This window comes from Protomyctophum bolini (genome assembly GCF_963924005.1).
Source record: "Protomyctophum bolini genome assembly, chromosome: 5".
In the NCBI taxonomy this organism is placed as follows: Eukaryota; Metazoa; Chordata; class Actinopteri; order Myctophiformes; family Myctophidae; genus Protomyctophum; species Protomyctophum bolini.
The window spans coordinates 47,517,401-47,540,774 of NC_137866.1; the positions used below are offsets into that span (position 1 = coordinate 47,517,401).

Below are 23,374 nucleotides of genomic sequence, written 5' to 3' on the forward strand. Positions count from 1 at the left end.
GGTTGCTAAGCAAACAAACGGTCAACGAGCGCTACTAGCATTTAAAAGTGGTAAAATGTGTTGGATGATGTTTATAAAACCTGTCGTTTCAGTAAAGAATCCATTTATCATAGGTCGATTTAATAGCCAGATCGATACGGTCGCGAGTGACCGCAGTGGGGGCAGCCATGTTTGTCGCGTGATGGGGCGGTTGGCCAATCAGCTGCTGCGATCAGATTTTTGATCGAGACCGAATCGCCAGGACATTTTTTTTTATTTTTTTTATGGTAGCGATTCAGTCTAGGACATTCCATTTTCAGCTTCACCCAGTTGGGATTCGAACCTGGGACCTTCCGTTTCCAAGGTGGCCTGTCTCTGGTACCCATTCACCTACTGGCTGCCCCCGTAGGTGATGTTTATCTGTTATGCATCCATTTTGTGCTGGCTATGTTGTTGGTTAGGTTATGAGTCATCTGAGCTTTACCTGATTTAGTATGTCTCCCTTGCACAAAAGGTGGAATAAATTAATAACAAAAAAACTAAAATAACTCTAATATCAGTGTTGTACCAGTATCAGAAAAGCCGTTACTATTTATATTATTTTACTAACTTGTATAAACTAACTTGTAGATGCATTATTAATGGAATTCAATTTAGATGTATTCCTAGATAAGTAGTAATAGTTCTCAAACCAAGTTCTAATTACAAGGACCCCCCCTAACTCGGTTGTACACTCAAGAGTTGGAGCTGTGAAGGTCCATGTGGAACCCCCTCAAGGAAACCTGAGGTGAGGGTCTCTGGACCCCTGTCCTAGAATTGTTTAATGACACAGATATTGGATAGGTACGGTAGTATTATTGACCGATGCAGGTTATGGGTATTGGAATCAGTAACATGTCCAACATAAATATTGTGCCTACATCCCGGAGGAAACCATGCAAAGCACCAACCTGCAGGAGCAGTTAAGAGGTGCAGTGTCTTGCTCAAGGACACGTGAACATCATCAAGACCGAGAATCATACCAGGATTGGAACCTTTCGATTCTCAAGCGTCTCTGACCACTGCCGCCCCTCAAAATTATTCAAAATATATGACATATCATTATTATGATATATTAAAGGTTCAGAAAGTGGTTAAAGCAAACAGTTTTACTGTTAAAAAGTTACAGCTCTACATTGTGATAGCAGTGGTGCCACAGGTAGAAAGCCCACTCATTTCTTCCCATACATTACCGAAAACTATTTATATAAGTTATTTTAAGCCTGGAACCAAGTCTTGCGGGGCTGCAGGCTCCTGGTGAATCATGGCAAATGGCAATACATTTGATATTGTGTCAAGATATTTTAAAACTGCAACAGAAAAAAGGGTAAATAATACTATAAAATATATTAACTAAAGATTATATATATTATTTTTTTTACACAGAACCAAATGTTTATATATTGCGATAGTAATAATTGCAATAGACTTCACTGTTCAGTAACGGTGTTAAATACCTCTATATTGTGATAATACCAATTGCTATAGTGGCTTTTTTTTTGTCTCTCCAGCTCTTTAAAAAGAAATGTATTATTAATTTATTTTTAGGTGGGTTGGCAATTTCATCTACCAGGAAAGAGAACCCCACAAACCAACTTCAAATTTGTTCCATTTACAAATGTCTCTGCTCAGTTCATCCCTTCCCATTTCACTTGGTTATCCCGTAGGGCCTGGCTGCAATCTCATGATTGGATGGAATTGGTGGGCTTCCTGAAAATATATGTCCATTTAGTGTGTTTGTTTGTTCAATAACACAGTGTCCCCGTCTCTTTAATAAATAAAGTATATTTTCAGGTGGGGCTGCACATCTCATTTAATCAGCTGAGAGTAACCATTTATCAGCTTAAATGTTCCGGTTCCAATTTGTCTGCTCACTTAAAATTTCACTTGTTTATCCTGCATCAGTTATCTCTCCTAATTGGATCAAATTGGTATCCCGACCTGTATTTGACTGGAAGACTCCTAATACTGTGAACACTGTAGCAATGATTAAGCGGTATTTAACACTCAATATCTCTCCTAATTGGATCAAATTGGTATCCCAGACCTGTATTTGACTGGAAGACTCCTGATACTGAACACTGTAGCAATGATTAAGCGGTATTTAACACTCAATATCTCTCCTAATTGGATCAAATTGGTATCCCAGACCTGTATTTGACTGGAAGACTCCTGATACTGAACACTGTAGCAATGATTAAGTGCTATTTAACACTTAAAAAGTTCCAGTACCTTTAATTCTACACAGATCATAAATAACCAACAGCCTTGTCACCAACAGCTTTCCCCTATCGTCCTCATTTCCACAAATTGATGATAAGTCGAGTCAAAGTATGTTGGTAATGACAAGGCTTTTATCTCAATGTGGGGTCCGGTTGGGACACCCAGGGGTCCAAATGGATCCTTACAGGTCTGTAACTCTGAGAGTACATTTTGTACACCGAGTAAAATAAACTCTGAACTGATTTTACACATTGAGATTAAGACTTGTATCAAATAATGCCCAAACTGGGGTCCATATGTTCAAAGCTGGTATATAAGTGCCAGGATTATATAGTTCTAAAATATTGCATCATTCTTGTTGCCACTGCAGTGAAGAACATTGGGTGTCGGTGTGTGATTCATTTAAACACATTTTTACACACCCTAGTTTAGGACGAGTGTGTGTCGCCTGCCGAACAGTGGATGGCCCTTGTCAGCGACGTACATTATACAACATATATTCGGCAAGCGACGCCGACAGGATGTTTTTATTATTATAGACGTCACGGGACAGCGATGCTTATGATTTATGCTGATCTACTTCTGCTTCTTCTGGGTCAAAGTGACGCACTTTTTTCAACGCCCCAAAAATGACGCCAATAACGCGACCGAACGACCGCGTGCGTTCACGCGTTTTTAGTTTTAGCGTTCGAAAATTACGTCATTAGTGTCGTGCGACATTTTTTTTGTCGTCGCGAGGGTCGCGTCGTCGTACGGCGAAGTATAAACGCAACAACGCCTACATGCAGCTAGCTAACGCTAGCTCGAATGCTAGCACACACACACGCACACCCCTGGCGTGAACTAGCATTATTTACATTAACATAACATATTAGCAATAGTGCTAATTATTAATTTAATTGCTCATTAACCGAACTCTTAACGTCCAAAAAACGACAGGTTTTACGTTACGACTCGGAACAAGAAGCAGCTTCTCTCTTGTGTTTCAACAAGCCACATCCAAACTGTTCGGCATTACAAATACTTTGTTGCATTTTAACACCGCAACGTCGCAACAACGGCTCCTAAAGGAGCCCGTACCGTGACGGCGTGCAGTTATATAACATTATAATAGCATTTCACTGTGTATTTAACGCGATAATAGTTTATTTATCTCGGTCTTGCTTTACCTGATCCGGCGGCGACCGCCATCTTGTCGCTTAATGGCGACGTGCGCGCGCACGCCGTTTTATTTTACAATAGAACGCTCGTGGTCGGTGACGCGCGCGGTCGCGTCTCTCTCTTGTGTGAGTGAGCCCTTTCCTAGTGTTCTAGTGTCCTAGTCTGCTGCTTCAATGCCTCCTCGTCTCCTCAATCAGGGGGTGGGTGCCGGGTGGGGTGGGCACTGGGCAACTTTGATCATGAATGGAGGGGAGGGGGCCACAGCCGCCACAAACAGTGGTGAACATTTTAAAATTAAAGTATTTATGCTTAAAGGACCACGTTTCACCACTTTTCAACTTCATATAATTGGTCCTCACTATTAAATGATCATGATAAAATGCCACATTTTTTTCCTACTCAGTCTGTGTCTCATTAGAGGGCTGTGGGCAGTTCAGCAACGTCACACACACATATATATTTTTTTAAACAAGATTTAAAAAATATATATTTAGATTTTTATTATCGTGAGAATGATGGCTTCCATTATCGTATTGCAATTTTTCAGGAATAGAAAGCCTGCCGTTTCTATTAGCTTGAATTCCTAATCGATTATGTCACTGGTGGACGGGTTTCTGAACTGCCCAGTCCGGGAATCAAAATGGACTTGCAAGTAAAAGTATGTAAAATGTACTTAAACTTAGTAGAAAGTACTCATTATGCAGAATGTCCTATTTCAGACAAGTTTTCAAATGTTTTCGACCCCCAAAATGATCTGTATTCGACTGTGGACCCCCATCTCAAAAATGTTTTGTGCTAAGGAAAAAAAGTAGTAAAACATTTGGACCCCTGGACCCGACTTTGAGAACCCCTGCTATAAACCCCATCACTCTCATGTTGCCCATGAGAGTGAGCTAGAGGCTGAGCAGGGGTGCTGGGGTGGACAATTATTCTTTCCAAGGGGCCAAATGAGAAATAGTAAATATTGTGGATGGTCGGGTCAAAAGGCTGAATTCAATTCAGCATACTATTCATTTTATTTCTATATAAAAAGCAGCAAATGGCATTGTTTTGACAAGCTGGTAAGAGTATATATGTTAACATATTAGGCAATGAAAAAGTGAGGTTGCCTTACAAAAAAAATATTTATTCATTTTACCAGCAAAAATTATAGGAAGTACGATATATTTTCCAAGTGACCTTTCACGGGCCGGTCAGAGTCAGCCAAAGGGCTGCATTAGAGCACTTTTGTTGACAAAAGTGGAAATACTGCCCAAAAATCTTGTTCTTTGATTGACTTCATTTTAAGTGAAGGTGGGCTGCCTGTAGGCCCTGGGCCCAGTTGCTCATGTATGTAGGCTACTAAATCATTCACATCAGTGGATGTAGGGTAGGAATTCTGCAGGATTGGGTCAGATGGATAACCAGAATAATGTGATTTTTAAATGTGTAAAAATAAAAATAAAGAGTGGGCACCTAAACTCTCTCTCTCTCCAGTATATATATAATTGGAAAATGCTACAAAACTATAACAAAAGAAAAAGGTGTGATAGTGATGTTCATATGAATGTTCATGTAATGCATACTTTACATTATTTCCCATTTCCAAAGCATAGGCTAGACCTATAGGTGCCCACAATGTTTATGTGCCCAGTGCCCACTGATTGATTGATTGAAGGTCCGGAGGTGCCCTTTGAGAGCGGTTTTGTCAGAGTCAAGGGATTCCCATCATGTCTTAATGGCTGTTTGTAGGGCGTTCCACATTTCGGTGGCATAGGAGCAAAATTAATTTAGTCCCCGTTTGTGCCGAATCTGGGTTGCACGGTTTGCTGAACTCCCTCTGGTGTTGTGGGTGTGGACTGCGTTGACATTAAGGAAGTATTTAGACAGGTACATGGGTATCTTGGTGGTGTAGCGAATCTTGTGGACCAGACCCATTGCAAGATGCTGAATCCTAAGCCATTCCAGCCTGTCAATATGGGCAGGGGTGAGGTGGGTTGGGGGAATGAGGCCAAGTAGTAACCTGACCAGTTTTTCTTTTTTTTTGGGGGGGGGGGGGGGGGGGGGGGGGGAGTCTGGAGCCTTGTTTAAAGGGCCTTAGAGGTGCATGCATAGTCGAAGAAACCTTGTACCATTTCATCACCGGAAATATTTTCCTCCAGGATGGAACCTAGGTATAGGTCATTTCATCTTTGCGTGTGATAATATTGTCATCCACTCTAACCACTCTTCTCTAAGACAGTATCCCATCATGGCTGAGACAGAAGCAAAGAAGCGTGGGTCGTCTCCAAGTTTGAGCTTTGATAGCACTATAATCAGTGACTGTAGTACAAATATGTTTTGTTTGGGAGTGTGTGGTTCAATAGTGTTAAAGCGGCACTATATAGCCTAACTTTTCTTTTCATGAATAAAATGTAATTTTGTCATCTGTATGGTAGATGTTAATACAATGCAACTTATATGGGGGTGGTTGTATTTTGACAATGAAACTATGATCTAATCTAAAACACATTTTCCAAACATAATCTTGGCCGATATCGTTACTTATTTAGGAAGAATCAATAAACCATCAATCATTTTTTTTTTACACCGTTTACATAACCCTGATTACATGCAGGCAATTAATATCAACCGTGTCTATGCAAGAATATTTACAACATCAAATATCAAACATCAAATATAAAGTCAATTTTGTACATCGAAAATTGTTTTAAAGTTTTGCCTCATGTTCATTTGTAAGACAGACCGGAGTTAGTAAAGAAAAACACATGGATGTTATTGAACCTTTTATTTAGCGTAATTATAAATAGCATTGTATACACATTATAAAGCCTCCCGGATGGAAGACAACAAAAAGGCATCAAGGTATTGTTTTATGACATCTAAAAGTCCTTCCTAACCATTACACATAACCGTTATCGTCATACCTAACCACCTTACATAACCATCACCACCGTCATAGACCAACAACATCCATAACACCTGCCTTACAAATTAAATGGCAAGTAATAGGACAATTTAATAAGTCAAATAGTTCCAAAGATTGCTAGCAAGATTAGCAATAAAATGTAGGAATTAAGGAGCATATAAGGCAGTAATAAAAGTCTAGGAACGGATCACTGCACAGTATGTACATTACACCAACAATGTTTTTATAATTTGCAGACTATAGGCTCTATGCATAACTGTAGTTCCAGGCAAAGAAGCTTGATTTAGAAAGATAAGACTACTAAGTGTGTGGTTAGGTTATTACCTAAACACTTTAGTATGCGTCCCATTTTATACAACTAGTTCCATTGGGCAACACATCTCTTTTCTTTATGGAGTGTCAATTCAACTGAAGTAAACCCTTTAAATTCACATGTCCCCACCCTTAAATGTTTTTGTCTTGAAGCAAGACAAACTAAAACATCCTCTCTCGATAACCTACTAGTTTGTTGCACTATGGCAAAATATAGGTGCTACAGTACGTCATTTTAATGAATAATGTTAAGATTATTACACAGCCCAACAAAAATCAGGGATGGAAAATGAACAACGTAATCTCTTCAGCACAGCAGTAAACAACTCAACGCTCCTTTACATTACAGAGAAGACGTTAAAAGGAAGTATTATGACAAATATCTACACCAACATTACTCCTGAAATAAATGTCAAGTTTTCCTCATTTCCAAACTATTGAAGGTATGTCGTATTACAACTTTCTAACCATTGTCATGTAAAAAGCATTTAGTTCAAATTAATTTAGACCTTACATTGCAGCAATTCAACTAACCCAAAGAAAGCATTTTAGATAAGCAGGGCATCATAAGGCCATAATGATACAAAAATTAAGTGCTCTCCTCTCCTAAAACAAAACTCACAAATGTTCAAGTGCATTTAACAGATACCAACATTCTTATAAAGTAAAACGGGATAAATGGACAGCAAGAAAGCAATATGCAAGCCTCAAATATTATTGTGCATGAGCTGATCAGCCATTAACATGCATTAATTTAAACTAGCACACATGGCAAACTAACCATCTTTCACAATACTCTACTTTTCTTAATGCTGGGCAAACTTGCAAAGTAGAACATAACGGAATTTTTGGTTTGAAAATAAACCCCTTTATGTCATTAATGAGCTCATTTGAATAGAAAACCCAGTAGAAGATCCAACACCCAGGTATTTCACCACGTCAGTCTTTAGTAGAGTTCCATGTTCTTTGAATTTAAAATAACCTTTTGGCCGTTAAATCTGGAGAGCATTTTGGTCAAATATGAGTGATGTGACCAAACAGAATAGGGCATAGCAGTGGCTTGTTTTTAAAGTGTAGTTTTTTGGGTTTTTTTAGACAGGAACAGGGGAAATGATAAAAAAATACTCCCTCCAAGATGTTTTTGAAAATAGAAGATCTATAGCTGTATATAGGTTAAAAGTGGTTTTGTTGTAGGCCGCTTCTTTAGGACTAGTTTTCGTAACCTAGGTTGCTCATTTCTTTCGCAAAATCTAGCAACACCAACTAGCCCCATTGTACTACAGAGTATAAATTCAACTTAAGGAAAGTCGGTGAGTGAATATTTTTGCCAACAAGCCAACATGCCCAGCTGTGTGCATGCATTACATGCTGCTAAGCCCATGTAAATGACATTTTTAAAACGTTGTCATGCAATTGTTTGGCAAGTTACATTTTAAACTAATATTTGCGTCCTTTGCAAATCAAGCGGTACAGAGAAAAAGGCTTTAGAAAAAACTTTAACTTCTGATATAAGACATATTGTTGACTGTTGAGGGCATCTCTATTTATATTACATTTACGAATTAATGACTAAAGCATGAAATAACTTTTAACGTTATGCATCTTTAGTTCTCGATTAAATTACTACTCGTTACTTACTACCAGCCCTCATGAATAACAAGTACACTTGTCAAGGCATTAATGTTGCACTTTGGCAATATTACTCAATGTGCTAAAAACGTAATCCTAACTATACAAAAAAAGAGGTGTGTAAATGGCACGTAGCAGATATGATTCATATCTACACAAATCCTAGTTAGTTAGCAATGACATCCACAAGAACATTACAAAAGTGTGCTGCTAATGCAAACAAACAAGCAAACAAGAGATGACGCACAATTACTGCATCCGTGGTACGCAAGGCTGCTGCTGCGACAATAAACACAAACCACCCGTTTACACAGTAGAGCAGTGGTTCTCAAAGTGGGGTCTGTCCGGGGACCCCACAGGGGTCCTTGAGTGGGTTCCAGGGGGTCCCCAGCTAAATACTTAGGAACCAAATGGATGCTTTACAGTTTACACTGTAAAGTTTACAGGTATGCAACTCTGAAGAATGGAACCAAATTGACCCGTGAAAAGGGTTATGTGTGGCGTCCTTGAAATGTTAATGTTTTTTTGAGAAACTATGCAGTAGCGTTGATGGTCAAACCACAGTGCTATACACAATAATCTGAGGGCTAAACAATTAGCCTACATCACCAAAACATACAAATTACAAGTAGATATTATTTGGCCAAAATCTTTCTATAAGCCGTCTAATCTGTCAAAATATAGTTTATTTATTTATTTTCTTATTTTTCGGTAGATAAAATGCAAAGAAGCCAGATGCGAGAAACAACTTGACCTGAATATCATTTTGTCCAAGCAGTTAGTTAACATTGAAAATAGTACAAAATAAAACCCGTTATGAAACTCTAAAATTGCAATTTTCTCATAAATGTATGCAACCTTCATTTAACCAGGAAAACCTGATTGAGGTTTCAAGACCTCATTTTCAAGTGAGACCTTTTTTGATTGATTGATTGAAATATTTATTAACAGTTTGCAGAATTACAGTACATTTCAAGCACAAACTCAATACAAAGACTGTTAACTGTGAGTGGACGACCCAATTAAGCATTACACTTGTTTACAACAGGGTCCACATTGTTCAATTCATCAAAACATTTAGAGACATACAAATAGACACCTGGCTTAACTAAGACAAGGCTTAACCATTCTGAATTAAGATATTCAGAATGATCGGCCGAGCCCTAAGTACTTTACTCCACACTTCTTTTTGTCATGTATAAATTATTAGTTTATTAAGCCAGCAGTTACTGGCAAAGATTAATAGGCGCATTGTCATTGTCTCTGAAAAATATGTAACTTTATTTGGCTTTGGAGAAAATAAACGCAGCAAAGCAACTGAGTTTGTTTCTTGTCTTTTTCAAGTAAATTTGTTGCACCGTTTGCGGTTTTCCAAAAAAATATTTAAAATCTTTTCTCCAATTAGCAGTGGTGTCGGTCTGTCTGTCCACACATTCTGACAGCGGTGAGTTCTGTTAAGGTCACAACAAAGTATCGGAACTCGACGTCAAGGGAATTTGAAGAGATTCCGCCATTTAAAACGAAGACCTCCGCTTGTTTGCCATGAACAATTCCCATCAAGTATGTACTCTTCGGAGAGAAAAAAAGCAGAGAACGTGTGCTGCTTGCTGCGGGACGTAAAAAGCTTTGGCAACGTGTTGGTTAAAGTTTGTCTGCCTGTTAAGATTAGCGAGCAGGCAGAAGAGAGACAGTAGTTGTGTGAGGTACTGCCGAAGGCCTTTGCGGGGGAGGGTGGAGGGTTACTTGACCTTCTGAGCCCAGTTCAGGTCATCTGAGCGCGGCTTCTCTCCGGTCACACTCTGGATCAGGTCCTCCACGCTCCGCCAGAAGCCCAGCCTCTCCAGGGGGTAGTTCAGCCAACCTGGCAACACAAACAGTCAACGAGTCATCAGCTCAAGTGAAGTCACGTCTATTTTCTACACCAGCTCCTTATTGGTCCCACTGCAGTAATAAGTGTTAGAAGAACCTGAGTCTACAAATGCCTTCTGAAATCAGTACGGTAGTTCTTAAACTTTTTCGTAAATTAAAAAATACAATTCTCTTTAAATAGAACTTCGACAAGTTCAAAATGCGTGGCCAAATACATATCATTTTGGGGGTCCTTGACCTGAAAATGTTTACGCTCCAGCTCAACTCTTATAGCAACATACGTTTTTTCACAAAAATGTAGAATCGGCGTCAGGTCATAATGTGTCAATAATGTATATATAACCTGTAGTGATGCAGAAGCAGGTCTCATGTTGTGTTGACCCATTTAGGCATGATGTCGAAATTTAAAAAAAAAGTCTTCTAAATTCTGACAGTTTTCTGAAATACCCATGTTTCTGTACCAGTGGTGCTCAATATTTCATGTCAAGGACCCCCAGAATTATGTGTATTTGGGCGCCAACCCCCATCTGAAAATATGTTGTTCCAGACCTACAAGCTCGTAGCAAGCAAAACAGACCTACAAGCTCGTAGCGCGGCACCGAGTGCCGCGCTACGATCTTGTAGGTCTGTTTTGTTTTTTTGTAGACTTTGTAGACTTTAGCTATTTTTCAATAGCTAAAGTATAACAATGCTTAAAAACACCAAAAGGGGGTTCCCGCCCCCAAAACGGGTTTAATAATAATAATAATAATAATGACATGTAAACCTGTGGTGATGCAGAAGTAGGTCTCATGCGGGGACACGTGATGCACACGGTGGTGCTTGCGAGGCAGGATGACGTGAAGGTCCTGGAGCAGGACCACCCAGCGAGGCAGCCCAGAGTAGGTGTGCGACCACTTGTGGATCTGGTTGGTCAGCGTCACGAAGATGGCCACAGCGAACAGGTAGCAGTACCACGGGTAGTTGCGGTAGACCTCCGCTAAAAAAATGAAAATAAATAGAGACAAGAAGATGAGTGGTTGGGGGGAGGGGGGGGGGGGGGGGGGGAGCATAGACTGTAAAAAATAAAAAAAATGCACAAAGCGTTTGCCGGGTCTGATATGGACGTAAAATGAAGCCAGTCACAGTCCTTGTATTGTAAATCGCCATCTTTCTAGATCCGTTTGGGCCCAGCTGAGCCATTGGCTGGCCCAGACAACGAGGCGGGACTTCCCCCCCCCCCCTTCTTCTTAGTTGGTTTTTATTTTGACTCAAACGGGGGGGTGGCTCCCGTTCATAGACTGTAACGGTAGCCACGCCCCTCAGAACATACGCGACTTTATGGTCTTTTTTTTTTATAAATGGGACCATAATTTTCCAAAAAGAATTGGAGATATGGGGTTTTTTGGGCCCAATGACAGCGCCACAACAGGCCATTATATGAACTTTCAGGATGTCCCGATTTCCTTAGTGGCTTCACAAAATATCTGTCTGACTTCCCCCCTGGGGAAGAGTGATTGTTTTTAGTTAAATATTTATTGTGTTTTTCTGTATTATAAAGGATTTCACAAACTTGCTTAACTCATTTTTGGCAGCCTGGGCCTTTTGGCAAAAACCTGTCTAACTCGTTCTTGAATCCTGCAAAGCTATATTATGAAGCTATAAAGCGGCATTATCTTTATACAATACACTATTGTCATTTTTTTTTAAATACTCAGCAAACCTATTGATATGAGGGGCTGTGTGCACACCGCAAGGAACATGTTTTTTGAGCTGCCAAAATGAATAGACTTTTAAACCACATGATCCCGAGTGTCTGTTCAGAGGGGCCAACATTTCGAAACAGCAGATTTTCTTGTAAATCGGCTACGGAGATATTGAGTTCAGAGCTAAAACAGGACGGCCTAGTACAGAGCCCTGCGGCAGAATGTTTTTGTGTGACTCCGTACTAGTTGTATGACCAAAGTAGGGTGTTATTTTACGAAAAGAAAGTTAAAACACACAAAATGTTTAAATATGGAGACAAGTCGTCTGTTCAACAGCAACAATATAACAACATGCTGAAAAACATAGGCATGAGAAATGCTGTGCATCTTTTTGCTGTCTCACCGGGGGAGAGGACCAGGAAGTTGAAGGCCATGCTTGCCAGAGGTACGATGGTCAACATGCAGTTGTCGCCGTTGGTCTCGATGAAGTCGTGGCGAGTGATGGCCGTGGGGTCGATGTGATGCTCCCTGAAGGGTCTGATGAAGGCCTGCATGCATTGGAACACGTTGCCTGTTAACGCCTTATTAAGACCTGAGGCACATTCTACAAATGCCTTCCGAGTCAGTAGCTGTCAAACTTGTTCGAGCCACCCCCAAATTGAAATGTATTTGGCTGCTGAATTCAAGTAAAGAAATCTCAGACCCATGAGTCTTAAAATGTGATTTGTGAAACAAGAGAGAAAGGACTCCCCCCCGCCCCCCACATTAGTCACGAGTGCCGTGTTTCATAAACGATTAGCATAATATCATATGTACAACTAGAAATGTCGCAACTTTGGGAAAAATGGTTGCCGCGACCAGCGCGTTCATGTGTGTTTGGGTCCAAACTGCAATACCAAATTCGGCCACTATGTCCATTTCGCCTCAGGGTTTCCTCCGGGTGCCGTCTGTATACTCCATGGAAAAATACATTTTGATTTTACAACTAACGGTTCAAGAGTTATAGGAAAAAAACGTGGGCTGTTATAGCGCCACCATGAGGTCGACTAATTCCTTTTCAATTCATTTTCATAATTATTATGAACCTCCCCCCCAAGTCTTGTAAATATGGCGCTTACGGTCCCCGAGGGAAACAAATACTTAAATTTGAACCTTAATAATTAGTCTTCAATCTTCCCATTGTAAGTCTACGGAGAACTAATTCATTAATATCAATTAAACTATACAACGGATCTCTTAGCAAAACACAAGCACACGATTCCCTCGAGTGTGTGCGGCAAAAACTGTGGGAGGAGTAGTGCGGCAAAGCTCATGTACAATAACAATAGTCTGGTTGCCCTGTTGGGGCAACCACACTAATTATGATATTTTTAGTATTTTAGATCATTACTATTTCCGGTGTATGACACGCTACCATAGAAGACATGCTGACTTTGATGGGACTCCAAATGACAGAAATCAGTCAGAGTGACTAGGAACTTTAATCAATGGACATATTGGCTCTATTATTCTACACATGGTTTCAGTGGCGTGCACAGACATTTAGAGGGGCAGGTGCTCAAATGAAAGAGAGGGCACCTTGTGCAGCGCGTGGAACCGGCTGGTTGCCTTAACCCATTTTGGGGCGGTAACCCATTTTGGTGTTAGCATTATGGTATGCTTTAGCTATTGAAAAATAGCAGATCTACAAGCTCATAGCACGCCACCGAGTGGCGCGCTACGAGCTTGTAGGTCTGCTATTTTCTTTGAATCGAAAGAACCACTGACATAGAAACATATAGCTTTTAGATTGTGGGGTCCTAAATAATATAGTAGAAGCGTTTTTTATCAAGAATTGATCAATGTCACCATGGTCCACACACTACAAATTAAGAAAAAAAATAAAACTTATTTTGTTTTTGAAGAGCACATTGCCAAAATGGAAGGGGGGTGCTCTAGCACCCCCTAGTGTCCATCTGTGCACGCCACTGCATGGTTTCCAGTCAAATAGGTGAGTGGTTTTGTGTTTGTGTGTACCTTCCCAAACACTGGCAGGTCCACAGAGCCCCACGAATCGGCCCCCCAGTGCACCAGGCCCGACAGGAAGTCTGCCGTGAGGATTCCCGTCACTGGAAGAGACATATACGAAACACAAACGGGACGTTATTATAGAATGAAATGGGCCACGACGAATACATTATTGGCAATCAATGATTTTTAATGTATCCTCGGCGATGAACATTGGGAAATATAGGCCTAAATAAATATAAGTGTCGAGTGCTTGACCCACTGTTTAGGGGAAACAACGAAGTACACACTCGGGTTCACGCAGAGTAAAAAAAAACATGCAATAATCCTGGTCACTAAACTGCCTCCCCCTGGCCAGCCGGGGCGCCTGATGGAGGGGAAAGGAACTGGATGGAATAACGTGTTTCTTCCACGCGCTTACGTCCAACCAGGGAAACTCCCCCCCTGTCAGGTGTAAAAGGAGCAACTTGGACACTCGGGCATGAAGGAAGCATGAGTTCAAGTCCGTTGCTCTCCCCTTGTCCCCCGTATATGGGGGACTAGGTTGGTGGAGGGTGTGCAGTAGAGCCCAGGATGACATTAGATGATTGACACAGGGGTGAAAAATGGGTTACAGAAATATAGTAGAAAAAAAAAGATTCACGCCGAGTCCGTTTGATTAAAACCGTTCCCGATTGCCTGGTCCCCCCACTGGCCATGATTCACATTGGCCTCGATTCTTCCGCACCCGGGTACACTATATATTCAACTTTGACATTGCAATCGATCCGTGTCCGAGAACACTTCAATCGGCCCTGAGACTATACCTCCATGTGGTCCCTGGGAATGGTCGGGTGATCCGCTCCGAGGAACGGTACGCATGCATTCACACTACCATCTGCCAAGTGGTTCCCGAGTGTGCACTCTGGATCATAGTGTGAATTTGTACACAATGCACTTTACTTGCAATGCAAGTAACATATTTAGGTGCTTTAACTTTCACTGGAGTATTTCCATTTTTCAATACTTTTACTTCTACTCCACTACATATCAGAGGCAAATATTGTACTAAGAAAAAAATATTTGAAAACTTTTTGAAATTATTTGAAAGAGTTACTACTAGTTACTTTCTAGATTTTGATTTACATTTGGTACTCCAAGTAGATTTTGATGCCGATACTTTTGTACTTTTACTCAAGTATATTTTGAATAGCAGACTTTCACTTGTATCAGGCAGAGTATATCCAGCCTACATTTGCATTATTGATGCTTTATCATTAAAAGAAATAAAGTAAAATTTCCACCAGCGGTGTCGTGTGTACTCACCGATGGCCAGCAGGATGCTGGTCACGTGACCCAGGTGGAAGTTGGCGAGGAGGTGGATGAAGTTGAACGCCATGAGAGAGAAACACAGGAGCACACTGATCCACTCCTGACAGCGTTTACCTTCAAAGAACATACCAGATGAAAAGACATGCGATGGATTAAAGGCAAAGCTAAATAGAATCTCACAACTGAAACTTTGTGTCAGGCCTAATGCCCTAATCTGCGATTTGTGAAACGCAGAAAGGAGACCCCCCCCCCCCCCCCTCCTCCTCCTCACACTAGTACTGCGTTTCATAAACAAGCAAAATATGTATTAAAAAAAAAAAAGTTTTGAAGAAAGCACAGAATAGATTAAAACTTTGACCTTTTATTAAATATCTTATAGTTTCCTATTCTAGTGCAGTTTGACCACCTCAGATACTCTTTAATCTTAACATGACTAATAACCAAAAATCTACAATGATTTTTTGCATCTTCTTCTTCTATTCCTTGCGGCTGTTCCCTTCAGGGGTCGCCACAGCGAATCACCTGCCTCCATCTCACCCCGTCCTCTGCCTCCTCAGCCAATCACCTGCCTCCATCTCACCCCGTCCTCTGCCTCCTCTTCTCTCACACCAATTTTCTTCGCTATACATTCATACATCTCCTCTTTATTTGGCCTCCTGCCTGGCAGCTCCAACTTCCAAGTAACCTCAGCATCCTTCTACTGATATACTCGCTATACTTCTCTGTAGTGTACGTACATGTCAATGCCCATCTCAGTGCAGCCTCTCTGGCTTCATCTCCCAAAGATCTAACATGCGCTGTCCCTTGGATGTACTTGTTCTTAATCCTATCCGTCTTTGTTAAGGCTCAGACATACTCCAGTTTGTGGAGATAGGCTATCACCGCGGTGTCGTTTTTAAAGGGTTGGAAAACTACACCGTTACGTCAGTCGCGGTGATGACCAGCTATCACCGCGGACACAGATCCATCTCTCTGTTTTTACTATCAGACTAAGTCTTTTCACTCTGGAGCTATCACCCCGTTCACTGATTGGTCTAGAAGTTGGGTAAACCACAGGGAGGCGGGGTCAATCCTTAAGGACAGCACCGCGAGTATGATGGCCTCAACTCTTATCACCGTTTTAGGTGATAAGCTATCACCTAAAACGGTGATAACCTATCACCAAAAACTGGAGTATGTATGAGCCTTTACTCCCAGAGACGGTAACATTTTAGTCTCTGGCCATGCCAGACTAATTATCGCCTAATTATCGGGTGTAGTCACCAGGACTTTTATGTGCTATTGTGCTATCCAGCTATTGTGCTATCCAGGGTTTTTCAAACATTCTGCATTCTCAAAGTGTTCCAGGGTTTTTCAAACATTCTATGCATTCTCAAAGTGTTCCAGGGACTTTCAAACATTTATGCATTCTCAAAGTATTCCAGGGTTTTTCAAACATTCTATGCATTCTCAAAGTGTTCCAGGGTTCTCGCACTAAGCAATGTTGTCTCTCTCTCAGTTTGCTTATGAAAATAGACGATGTATTGTTCAGAATATGAGTCCAGTCACTTGGATTACATCACTGGGCCAAGGTCTACAGCAAGCCTGCAGCACCTGATCATGACATAACACTGGCCACTCCAAAAGTCAACAAGGCATTATCAGTTTCTCATGTAGAGTTTATCACCCAGCCCCAAGTCTATACAATATCTTTACAACTGAGACAACGCTACAGTATGATGAAGACCACCTGATCTACGATACGTTTCCCATTGGACTGTAGGAAAGGCAATAGTGCGGCACGATTCGTTGAAAAAGAAGATCAAGCTGCATACACCGATGCAATCTCATTTCTAAATTTGAGCATGAATCATGCAGCACTAGTTGGCTGTCCAATTCATTTTAGTAACTCATGTTTTTGCTACAAGAGAGATATCATATTGTCTATGTCCTTCAAAGTTATTTCTAATGGTTTGAGCCTCAATAACCACTCTGATATAACCAGGCCTTGTCATTTCTTTCTGGACTTTGAAAGCAGTTTTGGCTGCAGCACCACAATGTACTGAGGTGGTGGGGGTGCTGATATGCATTTAATATTTGAGTCATTATAATACTGATGCTAGATAAAACCAGGCTTGTTTCCATTCCATGCCAGCTTGGAAAATCAACAATGGTGGAAATTGTAAACAAAGTGGAAATGCAAATTTGGAACTGAAATTGGAGACATTGATGACATCACGATGAGGACAAAAATCAGTTGAGCTTTAATTTCCATTAAAGCACCCATATGATATGAAAGCCTGATTGTTCAAAATTGGTTATTTGTGGGGATAGAAAACACATATGGGAGCCCCAAAAACACACAGGAAATTGAAAAAATAGAATGTCATGTTATAGGTCCTTTAAGAGCGGTTTAAGTCAAGCACTTTGATGTTGATGTCGTCTGTTTAAAGCCACAGTAGTTGGCTCCAGGTGCCACATTTTGAATGTAGTATAGTTCAGCAACTACAGACTAGTAAAGACAATAAATATTTTCATTGAAAAGACTGGAATCGTTTCACATTTGAGCAAGAATCATGCAGCACACTTCGGTGTGGAAGATTTATTTACAAGCGGCGGTTACAAACGTCAAAACAAAAACTCACTATGACTAGTGGGCCGGACAAATCTCCCCAGGGATTTTTCTTTTCCTGATTTGGCTGGTTTACAGGCTAGCACTAAAAGGCAGCTGGACCTGTTAATATAATGCTGCCCGTCTAGTTCTTACAACAACAAAACAAGAGCTTGAAAACTGTGACCCACATTCTGTCAGAAGCATACGCCACTGGTGGTCAGTCACTGACCAACACATAGGTGAACCACCTATGTGTTGAACCAACACATAGGTGAACACGGACATTGCTGTTCCTTGGAGTGGTTATACCACTCAAAAAAAATAAATTAAGCCGAAAAGCATCCTGAATCATAGCCATGTTGACAACGTTTGTAATAAACCAACCCATTTGTAAATCCATCAAGATTTGAGCGAGTTATGATTGTTTTAGTTTGAGCTGCCATAGAACATACTGTACCGAAGTAAGATGGGTGAACTACGTCAGAGATTCCGCCTTGAGCCATCTAGCCTTTATATATCTATGGATATACCTGCCAGACGAGTAGGATACAAAGGCTGAACTTGAAAGGCATTCATTTACATTCCAATGGGTTTACTGCGTTTACAGTATGCAAAAATGCTTACTGTCCCAACAATATCAAAAGTTACAATAGGAGGCAGGGCGTTTAGGTCCCAGGCACCTCAGCTGTGGAACCTTCTCCCGGCTTCGGTCCGTGGGGCTGACACGCTCTGCACATTCAAGACTAGGTTGAAAACCTTTCTCTAAGACAAAGCCTATAGCTAGACTTGTCTCCAGTACTCGCTCACCCGACAAAGTCATAAGGGTGAGTCATAAGGGGAACCTCCTGCCAAAACCTGCACCTGTGTCGTGTGTCTGCTAATAGTCGTACATCGTTTGTGTGGGTTTGTCTCCCAGCAGTGCTTGTAATATACACTATATAGGCTCCAGTAAGGCCTGCCACTAACCCAACATCCGGGGAATCCCTCCGCGGAGTCTCTTTTCGTCCTCCACGTCGTAGTTCCGTGGACCTCTAATATTAACCCCCAATTGACTGGCGAGTGCGACCGTGGACCAGGCCTCTTCATGGAGCCCATCAGAAGTGTGACCGTGGACCCGGCCTCAAGGAGCACGACCTGGACCAGATGTGGACCAGGCCCCTCCACGGAGCCCACCCTGTCTATCTCTCTTCTATTCCTTCTTCCTATCCCCCCCCCCCCCCTCTCTCTCTCTCTCCCGACACGGTCGAGGCAGATGGCCGCCCACCCTAGAGTCGGGTTCTGCCTGACGTTTCTTCCTAAAGGGGAGTTTATCGTTACCATTGTCGCAATATTGCTTGCTTTGGGTGGATCTTTGTTTGTTGTAAAGTGTCTTGAGACAACTTGTTGTGATTTGACACTTTAATAAAATTGAATTGAATTGAATTGGTGATTGAGGGTCGCGCTCTACCGCAAAGGCCAATCAGCTGTCCATTAATAGTTTTCAGGTCTCGTTTTTGTCCTCTTTTTTTGAGTGGTGCAACCACTCCCTTACGGACTTGTGTGTGGGTGGCTGGCTGGCTGGGTGGGTGCCTGCCTGCCTGCCTGGCTGGGTATGAGCATGAAAACAGCATGGTTATTTTTCACCACCTGTGCACAACCTAACACACACACGCACATATTAACTGTATATATGATGATTTCGGGTGTGCCACTACAGTACAGTAGAGAGGGTACAGTAGAGGGACCGGCACACAGTAACTGTCATTTCTCAACCGTTTCGGACACGCTGGAACCGGCCCGGCCCCTTGGGCACGTTCCTGGGGGTCTGTCAATTGTGACAGGCCTACAGTACAATGACGTTTTAAAGTAAACAGGACAGTTCCAGCAAAGCCGCATGTCAGGTATGTGTTGACTATTGTATATAAACAATAGTCAGAAGGACTAGGGGTTGGCGAAAGGGCCTTTCTGTGTGGAGTTTGCATGTTCTCCCCGTGTCCCCTAGGGTAGGTACCCTCACAAAAACATGCAGTAATCCTGGTCTCTAAAACTACCTCCCCCTGGCCAGCCGGGGCGCCTGATGGAGGGGAAAGAAACTGGTCGGAATAACGTGTTCCTTCCACGTGCTACGTCTGGCCAGGGAAACTCTCCCCTGTCAGGTGAAAAGAAGCAGCTTGGACTCCTCATGCATAGAAGGAGGCATGAGGTCAGTCCGCTGGCCCCCCCAGGTTGGCAGAGGAAGTGTAGCGCCCAGGATTACATTAGAATATTAGATAATTGGCACTGGGTGAAAAAACTGGGTTGTAAAATCGTGGGATAAAAAGCTACTGTCAGTGTACTGTTTGTTCAGTAACAGGGGTCTCCCCGCTCTTTAACATAAAATGCATTTTGAGGTCAGGGTACCAATTTTATCCAATCAGGATGGAGACCTCAGTCAGGATACAGATTAAAAAAGGGAAATTGGAACACTACAGGGAGACCTCTGCTATTGAGTAAACACTCACTCACAGCAATGGCTACCATCAGGAAGAGTGCTTTAACCTTTAAACAACAAAAGAAAAGGTTTTGTTTTGACCAAAAAAGAAGAAAAAACTATATCACCTACCATATAGGAAAACATATATATTAGCATACACTACCTTTAACTCATTGAACACCATTACAGTAAAGTAGAAAGTTCTCTGATGATTCTACTGAGCTTTATTCCAATGTGTTTTGTATATGCATTACTGATTAATTGAGTACAGTGTAGGACCACAGTGCAAACAACAAGCCCCCAGGGTTCTTTTGTATTATTCTTTTTAGCAAGCATTAACCTTTGAGGCTTTGACCGTACTACTGTACTGTTCAAGTTGCTCAAAACGTTCACTCTTATAATAATAATAATAATGATGCAAATGGCCCGCATTTAGAACAGCTGACAGCGTGTTGCAGGTTCGAATCCCCCATTCATCAATATAGGCAAAAACACAATCATAATAATAATAGCCCCAAAACGATATACAGCATAGTGATTACTGATTAGTCCAGTGTGAGTTCAGCTGATTCCCTATCCCTAGAATGGCTCTTGTTGTTTCATACAGTATTTCACATACAGAGCCATAGAACACCCTGCTTAATTTCTGGTCGGACGTAAAATGCGCCGCCTAAATGTGATAAATGCTCCGTTTGTACTCACCCATTAAATAATTCCAAAGACATGGAGTGAAATATTGTCCTCATATCCATATGAAAGTTCTGGCACAAAACGTGTCTTCATGAAATGCACACGGACGTATTTCTCTCCGGGTAAAGGGGAATGATAGCATGGACTTCATTTATCAAAACTTCCTCTGATCATCACAATCACCAATTGACCAGGGAAGCACAAATGTTTGGGTCACACAATTGGCAGGTCCCTTGCGACCTGCCAATTGTGTGACCCAAATGTTTGTGGGTAATTAATCACACCACTTGCCAACTGTGTGACTCAAACTTTTGTGTGTTCCCTGGTCAATTGGTGATGACGTCTGCGGTAAACAACAGGTAGTATTGGTAAAACCAGTCCATGGATCATTCCGGGCCCCTCGCCAGGAGAGAAAGAGTGTGCATCTCTTGAAAAAGGAGGAGATAATTGACTAAATACACGTTTTGTGCCAGAACTTTCACATGGATCTAAAACTAGAGGACCATATTTCACTCCACGTCTTTGGAATCATTTAATGGGCGAGTACAAACGGAGCATTTATCACATTTAGGCCGCCCATAATTTACAAAGTTAATTAAATGATCACAGGCATTCTAGGTCTACTGATTCCCCAACAACAAGAACACACTTTAAACATAGAATGTTTGAAAAACCCTGGAACACTTTGAGAATGCATAGAATGTTTGAAAAACCCTGGAACACTTTGAGAATGCATAGAATGTTTGAAAAACCCTGGAACACTTTGAGAATGCATAGAATGTTTGAATACTGTATTCGTCAGATAATAAATAAATAAATATCACAAATAAGTCCTGGTGACTACACCCGATAATTAGGCAGGGCATTTTTCTTTGTCTGGTTTCCAGGCTAGGTTGGAATGGGTGGAGAAAAGTGTCAAGTGTGATAGGAAAGGGTAGGTGTACACGACAGTGGTGAGACCAGCTATGATTTATGGTTTAGACTGAGACAGTCGCACTGAGGAAAAGACAGGAAGCAGAGTAAAAAGTGTCAGAACTCATCATTGTCTTTTATTTGTGCTTCTAGCCTACTAAGGTCTGATGCATTATTATGATGAAAACACACACACGCACGCGCGCACACACACACACACACACACACACACACACACACACACACACCTGTGTGTTGCTGTCTGCAAAATACCTACATTGTGTCATATACTATTGTATACTACTATAATAATAATAATAATAAAACTGACATAGCTCAGTGTATGTACTTACATTACTATAGCATAAAGACTAATGGCATTATAATTTACATATTATTACATACATTAATAGTTTGCCAGGTTTGACAAAGGAATCAAAGCAATAACGTCAAGTCAGAAAACATTACATCACATTTCTGAAGAGTTACAAAATAATGTAAGCCCAAGTTGGTCGTCGGTCACTGGTCAGTACGGGTACTACAAGTTCTATCTACACGCTCCGATCTACAAGCTCGCGTTGTGAGCTTGTAGATCGGCTAGTTTTCGGGTCCAGGGCAAGCATTTGGAACCATAGGGACCGCTTAAGACTCACTCACCTGATGAGTACAGAGTGGCCAGTTCCCGGGCCCCGGCGTGCTGTGGCCCCCATCTCTTGGCCCCCGGACCCCCCTGTGGCTCTGGTTGTCCTGGTCCCTGGGACCCCCGGGGTCCCTGAGGCTGAGGCGGGCCCTGAGGTTCCGAGGGGCCACCACACCCGACTGTAGCAGCGTCTTCCTCCATTCTTCCTCCTCTTCTCAACATGTTGTGTAGTTCCGCTGTTTGCTTTGCTTCTGGTGACTGGTGCTGGCCCCGCCCCCTTCCTTCATTCATGACAGACAGCAGCCAACCAGCGGATCGAACCACAGAATGCGTCACGACGCTTTGACCAATCACATTACACGCCCGATTAAGCAGCCACTGAGCAAAATTAATATTGTTTTTATTAAATAAAAATATAATTTTGATCAAATTTAAAGAATAAAAAATATTGTTGTTATAATAATAAAACATATAATTAATAATAATAACCACGTAACCATATGTATTGATTTTTATGTTTTAGTAGGCGGGGCTCCCGAGAATGCAGTCAAGTGATCTCGTATATTTTGACGGCGAAAGGCGGAGGACAAACTTCATTGAACCACAACATTAGCGAGTTTTGAAAGTCCACCAACAAAGAGAGTAATGAGACTTTAGAGCCAGATTGTGTTATTAAAGTCAAGACAGAGCATGGCGGACAAACGGGACAATACGAACTCCACAACAGCAGAGGCGCAAACAAACACACGGTAAGAAACTCCAAGTTGTGTTTGTATGAGTTGATAATATGTTTATAATATAATGTGTTTTAATTTGGCATCATAACATTGTGTTTCTCTTCTGTCTTCACAGTACCATTTCAGAAAGCACAACTTCATGTGGAGATGTTCCTCTTTCTCAATGTCCTGCCCTACAGGTCAGTCACTATATGTGTATTAGCCTACTGGGTTAAGTCAAAGTGGGT

At 41.6% G+C, this 23,374-nt stretch overlaps 1 protein-coding gene across 3 annotated transcripts in view; it reads right to left on the minus strand.

The window, feature by feature from the left end:
- LOC308315844 (ubiquitin-conjugating enzyme E2 variant 1) overlaps window positions 1–22,655 on the minus strand; it is a 27,700-nt gene extending 5,045 nt beyond the window's left edge. The window contains exons 1-6 of one of the 3 annotated variants that reach the window (XM_080764046.1): window positions 22,428–22,655; window positions 15,118–15,237; window positions 13,822–13,913; window positions 12,209–12,353; window positions 10,887–11,099; window positions 6,155–10,112 (exon numbers count right to left, since the gene is read on the minus strand). In XM_080764046.1, coding sequence (XP_080620172.1) covers window positions 9,991–10,112; window positions 10,887–11,099; window positions 12,209–12,353; window positions 13,822–13,913; window positions 15,118–15,237; window positions 22,428–22,632 — 897 coding nt within the window. In that variant the 5' untranslated portion in view covers window positions 22,633–22,655 and the 3' untranslated portion in view covers window positions 6,155–9,990. Of the gene's footprint in view, window positions 1–3,410; window positions 3,522–6,154; window positions 10,113–10,886; window positions 11,100–12,208; window positions 12,354–13,821; window positions 13,914–15,117; window positions 15,238–22,427 lie in introns of those variants that run through there. The other 2 variants (XM_080764048.1, XM_080764047.1) reach the window with 2 other exon arrangements.
- Between the last annotated feature and the right edge of the window lie 719 nt (window positions 22,656–23,374).